Genomic DNA, 15,391 nt, shown 5'->3' with positions numbered 1-15,391 from the left:
ATGTATCTGGTAAGCAGATGTGCAGTTAGGAGCAAAAAAGACTGGTCCCTAATGGGTCTTGGGGTTAAATCCCAGAAATAAGTATTTTCAGTGGCCAAAACAGAATTTATAGTAGGATTAACTATTATTTGTTCATGGTAGTTGAAATTATACCAAATACACAATAAAGGGATAGAAAAAATACTCAGTTTTTAGATTTTGTGAAGTTTAGAAAAAAGGCAAGACTGAGTAATGTCAGTTGTGAGGGATAAGCTAAAGCAGAAATTCTTCACGAAGAGTTCATGAAGGTCTATGCATGGACTTTGGGAGGAGGCAGTGGGTAGAATTGCTCATCCATCCTTGACAGTGTTTGTACAATTTGGTATGTACATGTATATTTGCATTAAACTGAGGGGAGGTTAGATCTGAGTATCAGAAGATTCTGTGATCCAAAAAGGATTAGGAACTGTTTATACAGAGGAAAGCTACAGTATTCTATTAGTGTTTATTTTTATTTAAAAAAATTGGATTTAATGATAATTTGGTTTATTTCCCAGAAGCTCTTGAAGAATCATCAGAGGATGTGACAACATATCAGGAAGGTACATCTGCAGAAAACACAATTGAGAAACGTATAGATATAGGTGAGTTGTCTTGTTCTCTTTAGACAGTTGCTTCATGTGGGAAAATAAGCTGTAATTTACATTACTCTCTTCTGAGTTGGAGGCCATTTTCAAGTAGATGTGTTAGAGAGCTTCAAGTTACATTAAACAGTGTTGCAGACATGACCAACTGTTTCTACTTTTTTTCCTGATAGCACAATCAGATAAATTAACATCTGAGCCGTTGGATTCCAGCTCAGGAGAAAGAAATGACTTCAATCTTGATAGCTCTTGTGAGGTTCCAGAAGAATCCACTTCGTCTGAACAAGGCAAGGAACCAGGAACTTCAGATCAACCCAGCACTGAAGGTGCTACCAGTCAAAATACCACCAATCCTGAGCCTCAGTCACAAACAGAAGCCATCGGGCCTTTGGCTCATGAGGAAACATTAGCCAGGGACTCTGCTCTCCAGGATACAGATGACAGTGATGATGACCCAGTCCTGATCCCAGGTGCAAGGTATCGAGCCGGACCTGGTGATAGGTTGGTAAATTTTTAATTAAAATGAATTATAAAATATACAATTCACAGGACTTTGATGTCACATAAAGGAATCTCTCCATTTTTTACAGTTGCTTTCTCTAAGGGTATCTCAGTTGTATAAACTCACAGAATTTTTTAAACTGTAAATGATTTTATGTATTACATTCTTTGAGCAAACTGTGTGTTAAGAAGGGAATAAAAAGTCTTACTGCTTTGTATCTCTAGCACTGAGACTTGCTCCTCAATTTACACATCAGGAGAAAGGAATGTGGAGAATGACCAACAGGTTGTGTACGAAGTCAGGGTTATATTTAGCTGTCAGGTCCCTGTAGACAGCCTGGCCTTTATCAGTTCTGTTTTGTTTAATAGTTTTTCTGCTTTTTATTGACCCTGGGTTAAGGTAGTGTGATAGTTCTCTTTTTGAGAACCTTATGTTTTTCTGTGTTTTCTACTAAATAACTTAGTTTAGAAAACGAAAAATTACACCAAGTAACAAATATAACTATGATAAAGAATTGCTCATGTATACTTCTTTCATATTTTATTTTGTGTGATCATACGGATACATCTTATTTTTTAGTAGATAAAATAAATCTTTTAAGGCACATAATGTTCCATACTTTTCAAAAACTGCTTCTGCAGATATGGCTATCATATCTCATTATAAGTTCTGCCCTTTTCCAGAGAATAAAATTTTATCTTTAAGTTCCTAGTTCACACAGATCTGAAGAACCATTTCACATACTTCCTTGCTCAATATACTACTGCTTTTAAAATATTCTGACATTTCTGTCAAGTGGAAAATATAATAAAAATATTATACGGCATTGCCATTCTTTAATGGTAAATTAATGATCAAAAACTTTATGACATGGATTTGAATCTTGCTTTTACTACTTAGCTGTATTTCCTCATTTAAATTCATGTTTTTGTAAGGTTTGGTTTCCTTATCTATGAAATAAGGTTATAACTATCTAGAATTGTTACAAGAATTTTTAGAAATCCATCAATCAGTAAGTAGGACCTATCCACTTTGAAAGCACTAAATAAATGATAGCTGTGTTAAACAACCTGGATGTCTGTGTGGCTACTCAGACTTAAAAAGCAATTACAATAAGTATGGCTTTAGGGGTAAAGACTGACAGAGGACGAGCAAAAATCCCAAACAGTACTGCTTGCAGTTCATCAAAACCCAGGAAAGGATAGTTCCTTTAGTTATATTTAGTCAGAATGTTTATTTCGCAGTGGCATTGTTTTACATGTAAAGGAAGTGATCTCTCCCAGTGTTTGTACTTAAAGATTTAAACAAACATCTTCTCTTTAGTCTTTAGCATTCTTAGTCTCTATTTTAGACAAGTAAAACTTAGTTCCATTTCTTTCCATACCCAGAGGGATATCACCAGTTGATGTATACAGATAAGGTTGGCAAGCAGAGCACAATTTGAAAATCAAATTGATGGTTTCTAAAACCCAAGGTAGAGAGATAGAGTCTATAATTATTTTAAGGTTGTACACTTAGGGCCTTTTATTTATATAAGTGAGCATATGTCCTTGATTTTTTCTGTACTTTGTATCTAAAAATGATGTTAAGGTCATAATTGAAAATAAAGTTTAAGTTTATACTTTCTAGTAAAATGGACCATATCACTTAACCAAGTTTATTTGTTTAAATAAGAAATTAATATATTTAATAGATATTAGATACTTGCAAAAATCATAATTATTTAGCATCTTCTATCCAAACTAACTGATAAACACTTTTATATCAAGCCTACCTTATAACTGAGGAAACTGAGGTGCTAAGCAGAGTTTTTGTATATTCTAGACCAAAAAAGGTTTTTTGCTTGTTTATTTTTTTAAACACAGTAGTATAACATCAGTGGGAAGGGAAGATTTGGTAGGGAAAGTGGGTCCTAGAGAACCTAAAACTTCTTGTGATGTATTATCCTTAGAAACTATAATATCTTTCTATTGAGCTTTATCATTTACTTACCATTTTCATAATACTTAGATGATTTATGGTTTAGGGATTCCCCCAGGGGTTGGATCTCCCACAGAGTTGGCACCTGATAGCCTCATTGTTTCAAGAGACCCAGATGCTAAACTAGAGCAGCAGAATCTTTTAGAGGCAGGGAAATCAGGGACAGTTGCCTAGAGCTGACCCCACTCCATACACGTACTCTTGAGTTCATACTCCCAAGGTTGGATTCAGATCTGAAACCTTCTTTGGGTGAACTTACTGAAGAATAATAGAAGAATAATAAAGTTCTTACCCTTTGGGAACTAAAGAAGAGAGAACAAATCCACAAGCTAGTTATAAAAATGGGGAAAACAGTTTTAATAAATAAATGAAATACAATATTTCATATATACAAAGATGTATATACTAAGGTGATGCTAAAGGATTATAGTCACTCTTCACCACTACATCAGTTCTTCTTTGAAATTTGCATTATTCTTTTCTAACTATTTGCCAAAAATTTTTAAATGGTGAAAAATCTTTCTTCTGATTTTTATCTAAATGGTTTTTATAGTTCCTAACTTTCTTAGCACCATCTTGATTAAATATTGAACTACCTATATAAGGTATATTTTTAATATTTCTGCACCTTTCTAAGGATCCTTCACCCTTGAGACAACTGCCCATTTATCTTCTCTATTTGGAGAATAGGTATGTTGACTTTTATTCTTAAGAGAGAAACTTAAGATATTTTGCTTCTTAAGAACATGAAAAGAATCATTTACCAGCTTGTAAGTAGGCATATGATTTCTGAGAATTTCTGTTTCCAAAAGGATAAAAGATTTCAAAGCTCTATTTTAAAAATCATGCCATTTGGCTCTTAGTATCTAAGGTTATAGTTCATACTTGGATGAAGTGCTCAACTAAAAAGATACAGGTCTTAAAGTTCCCTTGTTGCCGCCACTTGAGAAGCCCAGTCAAGATTAGTTTGGTTAGAGTAAAGAAATGGCCCTAAAATTAAATATGATTAGAGTATATACTTAGATCTGTACTTTAATGTGTATAAAAATTATAATAGTAGATCTCAATTTTTTGCCCCAAGTTTAATTTTTGAAATGAAAGCTGAAAAGTTTATAACTAAACCTTTTTTTTTTTTTAAGATTTTATTTATTTATTCATGAGAGACAGAGAGAGAGAGAGAGAGAGGCAGAGACACAGGCAGAGGGAGAAGCAGGCTCCATGCAGGGAGCCTGACGTGGGACTCGATCCTGGGTCTCCAGGATCACGCCCTGGGCTGAAGGTGGTGCTAAACCGCTGAGCCACCTGGGCTGCCCATAACTAAGCCATTTTTGATATACATTTAATAAAAATATCAGAACAGTTCTTTGCAATGCAAAGTAATGATTTCTTTATAAAGATTTGCATTTATAATTTGGTTAGATAAATATGACTTGGTTTTTCACTTTTAGGCTGAGATCAAGCATGAGAAGGAACTGTCTTAGAAGATAAAGGCCTTAACAACTAACATAGATGTTTTAAAATGGAATGCTCTTCTCATTAACGATAGCTAGTCTCGATACAAATACAACTAGGACTCTTTATAGTAGAGGTCAGCAGACTTTTTCCTGAAAAGCCAGAGTAAATATTTAAGTTTTGCTGCCCTAGAGACAAAACGGAGGCTATTATGTAGGTACTTATATAACCATTTAAATGTAACTGTAAAATGTTTTACAAATGTAAAAACTATTCTTTGCCTACCAGCTGTTAGAAAACAGATGACTAGCTCATTTGGCCAAAAAGCCATAGTTTGCTAATTCCTATTCTATAGCAAATCAGTCTTAGAGAAGAACAGTTATAGTCTGTGGTAAAATGCCTCTACTGGTAGATATCCAGAGTTTAAAACAATGAAGTCAGTCTCTAAATTACTATGTATTTGGTCCCCTTTAACTTTGTCTAAGGCAAGAGCATAGAACATTAAATGGAAACTAAATTGAAGAAAGAAATAAACACATACTTCCAATCATGGTATTAAAAAAAAAACAAATAAAAATAGTATGTGGTATCCCTTAGTGATTTTTATTTACTGGATTTAGAAATATAGGTGTGGCCCTTGGAATGAAAGGAACATGGTCAGATTTTCTATTTATATGTTTTTCACACAAACTGTTTCCATGGTGCCAAATCAATTTTTACAATAAATGGTATGATGGCCTGGCTGGTAGCTCTTTGTTTTGCCAAACCCAAGAGGTTTTTTGCTAAGAAGCATCTAAGTGAGCTTCCTGAAGAAGTTCTCACATAGTCTTTAAAGTTTTTAGTTATGGGCTCAATCAAGGTGTTCTAAAGATTTTTTCCCATAAATATTAAAGTTATTACCTGTTAACCACTTTTTTAAAAAGTATTTTTTATATGCATAGAACTGTAGTTCCACTTACTTACTCTGGACTGTGAAACGTGGCCTTTATTGGTAAAGTTCTTTGTGTTCTCTAAATTTACCACTGTCTCTTTAGCCATCATTATGATCACTCTCAGTATTTCTAATGATTCAAGTGTATTCTTTATTGAAGAAAATTGCAGAGAAAAAAGTAACTAGAGACAAAGAACTGAACTCCTAGAGAGTTAAAATCCCTGTTATTTTTGCTTGCTTGCTATACAGTCTATGGTTAGGACAAATGAGTCAGCTAAGGGCTTAATTATTTTTTTCTGAAAGAGCAGCACAGCCCCAGGAGCATAACGTAGGTGTCTCAGTGGATGATATGGTGATGTGAGTCAGAGCAGTTCCCTGCACTGTAACCAGGGAGGTTCTAATCTATTTAAAGATAAAAGAGATTAAGTGCACTGTCTTCCTTCTAATCTGTCTTCTGTGAGTGTTCTGTTCCTTTAATTTCCTCAGATACATTTAGTCAAATGACATAGTCTCACATAAGACCTTAAATCACAAAGGGAAACAAACGTTTCCTTAGATTTAGGTGATTAATGATAGAAGTGGTGACCTGAATGCTTTAAATATTTGGTTTTTTGAAGTCTTTGTGAGTGACTTTAGTTATTGTGTTCCCTTCACTAGATTTAATATCAGAGGAACAACAATAGGTGATAGAATAATGAGGTAATTCAGTATGTTCCTTCATTATTTTATTTTTTCTTTATGATGAATTTGCCAGGTCCTCTTTTTCCACAGCTAACCACCTTTCCTATTAACAGTTAATACTTCTTTAAACTTACTGAACTCTAAGTGCTAAGCATTGTAAAGCGGGTTGCTTTTCACAAACTATATTTAGCTGCATGCACTGCATGAGAATAGAATGAAAAGAAGTTTCCTGTGTGCAGATGTAACTGATGTTCACTTCAAGTGTGTCATATGATAAGGTAACTATAATCTGAAATGATGTACTTTAAAGTATTGGTCACTCATTTTGAATATTTTGTTGAAGAATGCTACTTGCTTTTTCTAAAAACTTGATTAGGCTACCAATTAGCATTAGCAACTTTTTGTTATTATTAAAATATACTCTTTTCCCTTGAGAAGCAAAAGTAGACTTGAGTCTAATTCTGTGTAGGTTTAAAATTCAGTTTTTTTTTTTTTAAAGAAAACTTTTCTTTTAAATAGCTTAATAACAATGTCACACATCAAGATGGTCTGTAACTCTGAGACACTTCTGTAATTTGAAGACTAACAGTGGGGTACATTTTTAAATATAACTTTAAACTTTAATCCCATTATTCATCTACCCCCAACCTGGTTTACTGACAAAATCAATCTTGTCCCTAATTCCAGTGACAACATGTCTGTTTTTTACCATTCATTAGTTTCTAAAACAAAGGGGATTATAAAACATAAAATGGAATTTGTTTCAGGGCTTTTTGATTTTCTGCTTCATACCTTTTATCTCAAGTATGCAAAGACAGTTTTTGCTTTTACAGTTATGAACTAATAAACAGCAGCAAAGCAGAAAATGTGATGCTTCTCTTCACTCAGCGCTGAGTTAGACTCATTCTTTACCTTACTTATTTCTTCCCTACATGGAGATCATCAGGGGTAGTTTCTCAGTAAAGATAGTTGTTTCGTGACACCGAGCATGTATTCAGTCTGCCTCCCCTTTTAGCAGATGGGGATGGCAGGGGAATGTAGGAGTTCTGCTTAAGATAAAATTAAGAAAATAGAATTAGAAACAGAATTATTACATGTTAATATCTGTACTGCTCACATAGCCAGTCTTCATTAGGGGCTGTCCAGTAGTGTTCTGTGAAGGTATTTTACTGTAATATGCTGAGATTCTGAATCATAGGTGCCATATTTGATCTATTTCTTTTAATAATAAATAAAATGGTAGTCACCCCTACTCTTCACTCAACTGCTATTACCTAATCACCTCTTACCTGGTCTCCTATCCCAATGGTCCTCCTGCTGCTTGCAGTCTGTGTCCTCATCATAGCCACTCCCACTGGCTCTCCAGTGCCTGTGCTACAGAAAAACTCCAGCTCTTTTGCCTGCTATGTAGGGCATTCTCTGTTGTAGCTGCTGCCAAAAATTGCTGAACCTCTCTACAGCAGACCTATTTGGAGTGTCTCTGAATACACTCAGTGCCTCTGTTGCTTTATTCACTTGTGCCCTCAACCTGAAATGCCCTCCTGTCACCATCACCATCAGGTTGGCCACCTTATCTCAACATTCATCTTAAGTTGCTTATTTTTAAAACTTTTCCTGGCCCATACTTTTCTTAGTCTCAGGTAGGACTGCACGTTTCTTCTGTGTGCCCTTACATGTATCTGTTATGCTGCCTTATAACACTTACTCTGCGTGTATATGTTGCCGTATAGAAGATGTAAACACCTTTAAGGCCAGCATAATAACACATACATGGATATGTAAATAAGAGTTGGCAAAGAAAACATCTTTTCATCTAAAACTCTAGCTAACTAAATTTTCCTCCGTATTTCTTTAGATGATCTGGCTTATTGTTTTCTTCCTTTGAGTTCCTAAACTTGAAATAAAGAAAAAACTATGAATTACAGTTGACCTTTGAATAACATGGATTTGAACTGTGTAGATCCACTTAGATGCAGATTTTTTTAATAAGTACAATACTAGAAGTTTACAGTACTATAAATTTTCTTTTCCTTACAATTTTCTTTATAACATTTTTTCTCCAGCTTTATTGTAAGTAGACAATATGTAATACATACAACATACAAAATACGTGTTACTCGACTATTTATGCTATCAGTAAGTCTTCTCTGGTCAATGGTAGGCTATCAGTAGGTTAATGGGGAGTCAGAAGTCTTATGCAGATTTTCAGCTGCACGGGGATGTGGGGGAGTTGGTAATTCTAAACCACACATTGTTTAAACATCAACTTGTATTGTTTCAGAGGTCCCACAACCTTCCCACATATTTGATGACTTCCTAGAAAGACTCAAAGAACTCAGATTCACTTGTAATTATGACAAAGGAAAAGACACATCAGACAGAGTCTGGAAGAATCTAAGCATAAGCTTCCAACATTCTTCTTCCCGGCATGGGCTGTATAATGTACTCCTTCCTTCAGCAATAAAATGCCGTAACACCTATGTAGTGTTTCTGTTTAGAGAAGCTTGCTTAAGATACAAAATCTGGCATTTTTATTGGGGGCTGGTTGTGTAGACATCCTCCACACCCAAACAAAACTATCTGAACTCCAGACCTAGAAGGAAAGTAGGTGTTCTCGTTATTTGTTACAGATGATCTAGGCAAGCAGGGGGCAGTGTTCCAGGCAAGCAGAACAATGTAGGGAATGTCCCCACAAATCGAGTTTCCAGACACCAGCCAAAGGCCAGCCTTGGAAGCTGACCCTTCTAAAGATAGCAGTGTCAGGCTTGCTTTCCCTTAGCTCTACTAGTACATTTTGAGGGGAAAATGCATTCCCTACCCCTACACACACACACAGCTCATGTCTAGGTCTTTTTGTATGCCCCCAAGTTGTTAGGGTTTTATGTACCACAATGAAAGTGTGCACATGAGCTTTCTATTCACTTCCCACCCTGGGTAGCCTGGGATTGAATTAGTGATTCTAATGGCCAGCTAGGTTGCTCCCCCCACAGTGTCTTTGTGGTTGTCCGAGGAAACATTGTGAGCAATCTCAGAACAGTAAGATCTCTGGACTAGGAACCTCCAGAAGTCTCTGAGCAGTACTTTTTTTTCATGTTACCCTAAGTGCTCTGGTTCTCTACCATGGTGTCACAAAATTTGGGAAATACTACATTGTGTATAACCTCTTTTGAGATTCATAAAACTGGCATAAGAAAACCTCTCAGAAAACTTGGAACCAAAAAACTGTTTAGTTTTACTTAACCCATTATTTTCCACATTCCACAAACCCATTTTGTGGAACACCTAAAAAAAAACAACTATTAATTTGGAAAATGCTCTTCCAATTTACATTCTAAAGTGTATCAAGTTCATTAGATACCTAGACTAGAAGACTCTTTCACACCTGCAAAGAATTTCTTCCTATAGGTTGACTCAGAATTCACCTGTTATGATTGTAGTCCTGTCCTTTAAGTTCTATCCTTAGTTATAGTCCTTTTATATTAAACTCCTTTGGCTAATTAAATTACTCCTTAAATCATTTAATGGTAGGTTAAATAAATCAGTCGTCTCTCAGTCTTGATTAGGCCATTTTTTTCTGCCTTAAAATTTCTTTGTTCTTCCACAAGTCATTTTAATAACACCAATAATATCAATTAATTTGTACCACTCTAGCTATATGTAATGGTGGGAGGTTTTTTTGTTTGTTTTAAGTGGGCTCCACACTGGGCGTGGACTTGAACTCACGATCTTGCGATCAAGACCTGAGCTGATATTAAGAGTCAAGACATTTAACTGACTGAGCCCCCCCAGGCACCCCTGTAATAGTGTTTTATAAAAAGATTTACCATATTAGAAACAATAGGCAAAGTAATTCATGTTTTATATTTTTAGTGCTGTTTCATTTCTTCTTATATTTTAACCTAGTTCTCTAACAACTGAATGTGCCAATTTATTTATTTTTTTAAATAGGGCTAATAGACTGTTTTTCTTTAATTTTATTTAAATTGAATTTCCTGACATATCATGTAACAGTCTCATCTCATCATGTGCCCTCCTTAATGCCCATCACCCAGTTACCCCATCTCCCCACCCTCCCTCTCCTTCTGCAACCCTTTGTTTCCCAGAGTTAGGAGACTCTCATGGTTTGTTTTCCTCTCTAGTATTTATAGACTTTTTCTGACTTTTATAACTTCTAATGGTAAGCTTGGAATTATCTTAAATTTTGCTGACCATTTAGAAACAGATTTTTCTAGAATATGTAGTATTAATAAAATGCAAAGACTCTCAGGGAAAAGGAAGGGATCTAAATAATAAACTTGGGAATCTAGGATTTAATTTTCTTAGGTCACTTATATATTAGATTCATTCTAGGTTTTTGTTTTGTTTTTTAAATGCTGTCTCCCAAATAAATAGCTGATACCTTGAGATGTTTTAGTTTTTCCTTTGAGATTCTTGGATGAATCAATTTCATATTTATTATTTTATCCATTCAATAAATCTACATGAACCAAACACCATGGCAGATGGTAGTGATATAAGATAATGACAACTCAGCCTTCATTAGCTCTTGGTTCAGTGGGATACATGGACACATATAACATAGTAATTGCAGCAATAGAGTTTTGGACAGGCACTGGCATTATTAAGGACTCTTAACCTAATTTAAGAAGGGGGAGAATTCTATTTTTGTAATTCTTGGTTTGTGACACACTATCATTGTTAATTCATGCTTGGTTCCTTTTCTTTACTCATTTTTTAATAATAAGACTACCAATAACTTAGATCCATGTGTACTGTCCTCCATTCTTTCCCCTTGCCCACCTTACCGGGGGCAAAACCATTCTTCTGAATGTCATATTTATCATGCTTTACTTTAAACAAGAAATTATGACAAACATAATTGCCAAAATAATATATCATTTAATTTGCTTTACCCACTTTTAAACTTTATAAAAAAGAATATCATACTGGATATGGGATTTAGGACTTGCCCTTTCTTTTTCATCAACATTATGTTAAGATTCATCCATGTTGTTATGTGTAGCTGATGCTCAATTTTCTGCTGTATAATAATCCATTATATGACTGTCCCATAATTTATCTCTTTTCCTGTGAATGGGCATTTAGGTTGTTTGCAGTTTTTGCTGTTATTAACAGTGCTGGTTTGAACATTCTGAAATATGTCTCCTTGGGTTTTTCTGGGGTGCATACCTAGGAATGGAAGGTTTAATTTTACAAGATAATCTCAAATTGAAAAAAAAAGATAATCTCAAATTGTTTTTCAAAATGGGGGTGTAAATTAATAAAGTCACTAAGTAATTACATTGATCCACATCTTCTCTACAACCTGGTTTTGTTACTTTTTTTGATTTTGCTAATTGATTTGGTGTACAGTGGTATCTTGTGGTTTTGATTTTCATTTCTCCATTTACAAAATGAGTTTATGCATCTCTCATTTGTTCTTTGGCCATATTAGTTTTCTACTGGGTTGTTTTAATTGACTTGTTTTACTTTTCCATGTTGATTGAGTTTTTATTATTAAGGAATTTTTAATAATTTTTATACTAATTTGCTATCATAAGTGTGCAAATATTTTTTTCTGGTTTGTGATTTATTTTATCTTTAAGTTGTCTTTTGAGGAACCATTCTTAATTTTGAATTTTATCATTCTTTAATTCATATCATTTTCTTTTATTTAAGAAATCCTTACCCTGAAATTTCAAAAATTGAAAATTTTCTTTTGAAGTTTCCTTTGGACAATTTAAGATATTAATCTATGTGGAATTGATCTTTATTTGTGATATATATTTGTGCCCACATAGCCCTATCTTCCTTGTTCATTTATTAAATGTTGAATTTCCCCAGGGAGCTGCAATGCTACCCATGTCATATTACAGAGTTCCATATAAACACAAGTCTGTTTCTGGGCTCTGTTTCATTCCATTGGACAATTGTTTGCCTCTCCATCAATACCATGCTCTTATCATTACTCTAGCTTATAGTCTTAATGTCTTCTAAGTCTCTTATTTTTCTTTAAAAGAGACTTGGCTACTCTTTGTTTCCTTAGGTCTGTTTTATGATCAACTTTTTAAGTTCCACACATGAGTCATCAGAATATGATTATAGGTGTAATAAGCCTGTAAATAAATTTGGAGAATTGATTATCCTCACAATATTAAGTTATTTCTACATTTATTTACGGTCTTTTTAAAAATGTCTTTCAGTAACATGTTATAATAGCCTACAAACAGGAATATCTTTCTTTAACTTATTTATAGACACTTTCATTTCCATTGCTGTTGTAAAGGTAATTTTTTAAAAACTTATGCTTTCTTAATAGTTGCTGATGTTTAGAAATGCAGTTGACTTGTATAATGATCCACCTAGATATTTTTCTGTTTTATCTATTAATTGGTATGTAAATTCCTAGTAGGTTTTTTGTTTTGTTTTGTTTTGTTTTGTTTTGTTTTGTTTTGTTGTAGACAGTCATATCATTGCAAATAGGAGTTTTATTTCCTACTTTTCATTCTTACTCCTTACAATATATTGGTTAATGAGGATAGTAAGAATCACACCTTGCTCCTGATTTTGAAAAGAATGTCTGCGTGAGTTTATTTAGGTTTGTGTTTTAGGGTTTTTGCAGATACCTTCTATCAGGTTAGGGGGTTCTTTGCTGCCCTAGTTTACTAACAGTTTTATCATGAATGAATGTTGATTGACTCAAGTACATTTTTTAAATCTATTGGGTTATCATATATTTTTTCTCCTTTAATGTGCTAATACAGTAGGTAACACTTGCAGATGCCCTAATACCAAACAGTCTTTTGGGTGTGTCGTATGACCCAGAATGTAGTCTATTTTGGTGAATGTTCCATTGAGAAGAATGTGTATTGTGCTGTTGTTGGATGAAGTAGTCAGTAGATGTCCATTAAATCCAGTTGATTTGTGGTGGTGTTGAGTTCAACTGTCTTTACTGCCTCCCTCCAATGTCTGCCCCTTTCTGAGACAAGTGTGTTGAAGTTTCTAGCTATAATAATGGATTCATCTGTTTCTCCTTGCATTTCTATCCGCTTTTGCCCCATGTGTTTTGACCCTTTCTGGTTAGGCACATACGCAATAAGGATTGTTTATGGAGAACTGATTCCTTTGACATTATGTAATGCTTTTCTTATCCCTGATAAAATGTTGCTTACTTTGAAGGCTGCTGTGTCTGAAAGAAAGAGTTATTCTTGCTTTCTTTTGTTTAGTGTTAGCATGGTATATTTTTCTCCATGCATTCACTTTTAAGCTATGTCAGTTTTTATTTTGAAGTGGATTTATTGTAGACAGTGGATGGTTGGGTCATGTTTTTTGATCCACTCCGATAATCTGTGTTTTATTTTTTTATATATATATTTTAAATTTTTTATTTACTCATGAAAGACACAGAGAGAAAGAGAGAGGCAGTAACAGAGGCAGAGGGAGGGGATCCCTGGGTGGCGCAGCGGTTTGGCACCTGCCTTTGGCCCAGGGCGCAATCCTGGAGACCCGGGATCGAATCCCACGTCGGGCTCCCAGTGCATGGAGCCTGCTTCTCCCTCTGCCTGTCTCTCTGCCTCTCTCTCTCTCTCTCTGTGGCTATCATAAATAAATAAAAATTAAAAAAAAAAAAAAAAAACAGGCAAAGGGAGAAGTAGGCTCCATGCAGGGAGACTGATGTGGGACTCGATCCCGGGACCCCAGGATCATGCCCCGGGCTGAAGGCAGGCGCTAAACCACTGAGCCACCCAAGGATCCCCATAATCTGTGTTTTAATTGGTGTTTTTAGAACACTGATATTCAAAGCAATAATTGATATAATTGGATTAATGTTTACCATATTCTTTATTGTTCTCTGTTCTTTGTTCTTGTCTTTTTCTTTTTTTCTGCCTTTTGTGGTGTGAATCCAGTACTTTATATGACTGTATTTTCTCTCCTTTCTTAGCTTATCAGCTGTACTGCTTTTTTAAGACTTTAGTGGGTGCTCTAGAGTTTGCAGTGTACTTTTACAACTAATCCAATCCACTATCAAATAATACTATACCACTTCACAGATAGTGTGAATATCATATGATAAAAAACCTTAATTCCTTCTTCCTGTCCCTTGTATCACTGCTGTCATTCATTTCACTTTAACATAAACATTTATACATGTAAGATACATAGTGCAATACATTATTGCTATTATTATTTTGAACTTAACTGTTAGATAAACAAAGAAAAATGAAAGTTTTTATTTTATCTTCACTTATTCCTACTTTGATACTCTTCTTTGTTTCTATAGATCCATGTGTCTGATTTCATTTTTTTTCTCTATAAAGAACTTCTTTTAATATTTTTGCAAGGCAGGTCTACTGGCAACAAATTCCTTTGCTTTTTGTTTGAGAAAGTCTTTATTTCTTACTTAAGGATAATTCTACAGGGTACAAAATTCTGGGTTGGTGATTTTGTTTTCTCTCAGTGTTTTAAATATTTCACTTCGTTCTCTTCTTGCTTCATAGTTTCTGAGGAGAAGTTGGATGTGATTCTTATCTTTGTTCCTCTCTAGGTAAGATGTTTATTTTCCTCTGGCTTCTTTCAGGATTTTTTTTTTTTTAATCTTTGATTTTCTCTATTTTTAAAATGATATGCCTGGGTTGTAGGATTTTTGGTTTGGTTTGATTTTTTTGGTATTTATCCTGTTTGGTGTTCTCTAGGCTTCCTGAATCTATGATTTGGTGTCTGACATTAATTTGGGTGAAATTCTCAGTCATATTGTTTCAAATATTGCTTGTCTTTTATATTTCCTTTCTTTTCCTCTCCTTTCCTTCTTTTCTTTCCTTTCCTGACTTTCTGGAATTTTCATCATGCTTATGTTACATCAATTGTAGTTATCTCACAGTCCTTGGATATTCTGTTTGCACTTTTTCTTTCAGTCTTTGTTTCCTTTGCTTTTTGATTTTCAAGCATTCTATTAATATATCTTCTAGGTCAAGGATTTTTTTCAACCATGTCCAGTCTATTAATAAGCCTGTCAAAGGCATTCTTCATTTCTGTTTTGTTTGTTTATCTCTGGCCTTTCTTTTTTCTTAGAATTTCCAGCACTCTGCTTACATTGCTCTATTGTTGCATGTGGTACTTTATCCATTAGCGCCCTTAATAGTAATATTTTTTTTAGGATTCTATTTATGTATTTGAGAGAGAGTGAGCATGAAAGAGCATGAGCAGTGGGGAGGTGTTGAGGGA

The 15,391-nt window shown here is 34.5% G+C and overlaps 1 protein-coding gene across 10 annotated transcripts in view; it reads left to right on the top strand.

The window, feature by feature from the left end:
• The window catches only part of DCAF6 (DDB1 and CUL4 associated factor 6), a 131,330-nt gene that overhangs the window by 97,763 nt on the left and 18,176 nt on the right, over positions 1 to 15,391 (top strand). For 5 of the 10 annotated variants that reach the window (XM_038542618.1, XM_038542620.1, XM_038542624.1 and 2 more), the window contains 3 exons: positions 537 to 623; positions 797 to 1,124; positions 6,146 to 6,187. In XM_038542618.1, coding sequence (XP_038398546.1) covers positions 537 to 623; positions 797 to 1,124; positions 6,146 to 6,187 — 457 coding nt within the window. The remainder of the gene's footprint in view (positions 1 to 536; positions 624 to 796; positions 1,125 to 6,145; positions 6,188 to 15,391) is intronic. The other 5 variants (XM_038542621.1, XM_038542622.1, XM_038542628.1 and 2 more) reach the window with 2 other exon arrangements.

Source organism: Canis lupus, chromosome 7, assembly GCF_011100685.1.
Source record: "Canis lupus familiaris isolate Mischka breed German Shepherd chromosome 7, alternate assembly UU_Cfam_GSD_1.0, whole genome shotgun sequence".
Classification (NCBI taxonomy): domain Eukaryota; kingdom Metazoa; phylum Chordata; class Mammalia; order Carnivora; family Canidae; genus Canis; species Canis lupus.
The sequence above is the reverse complement of the archived record's forward strand: the minus strand, read 5'-3'. Positions and strand labels throughout refer to the sequence as shown.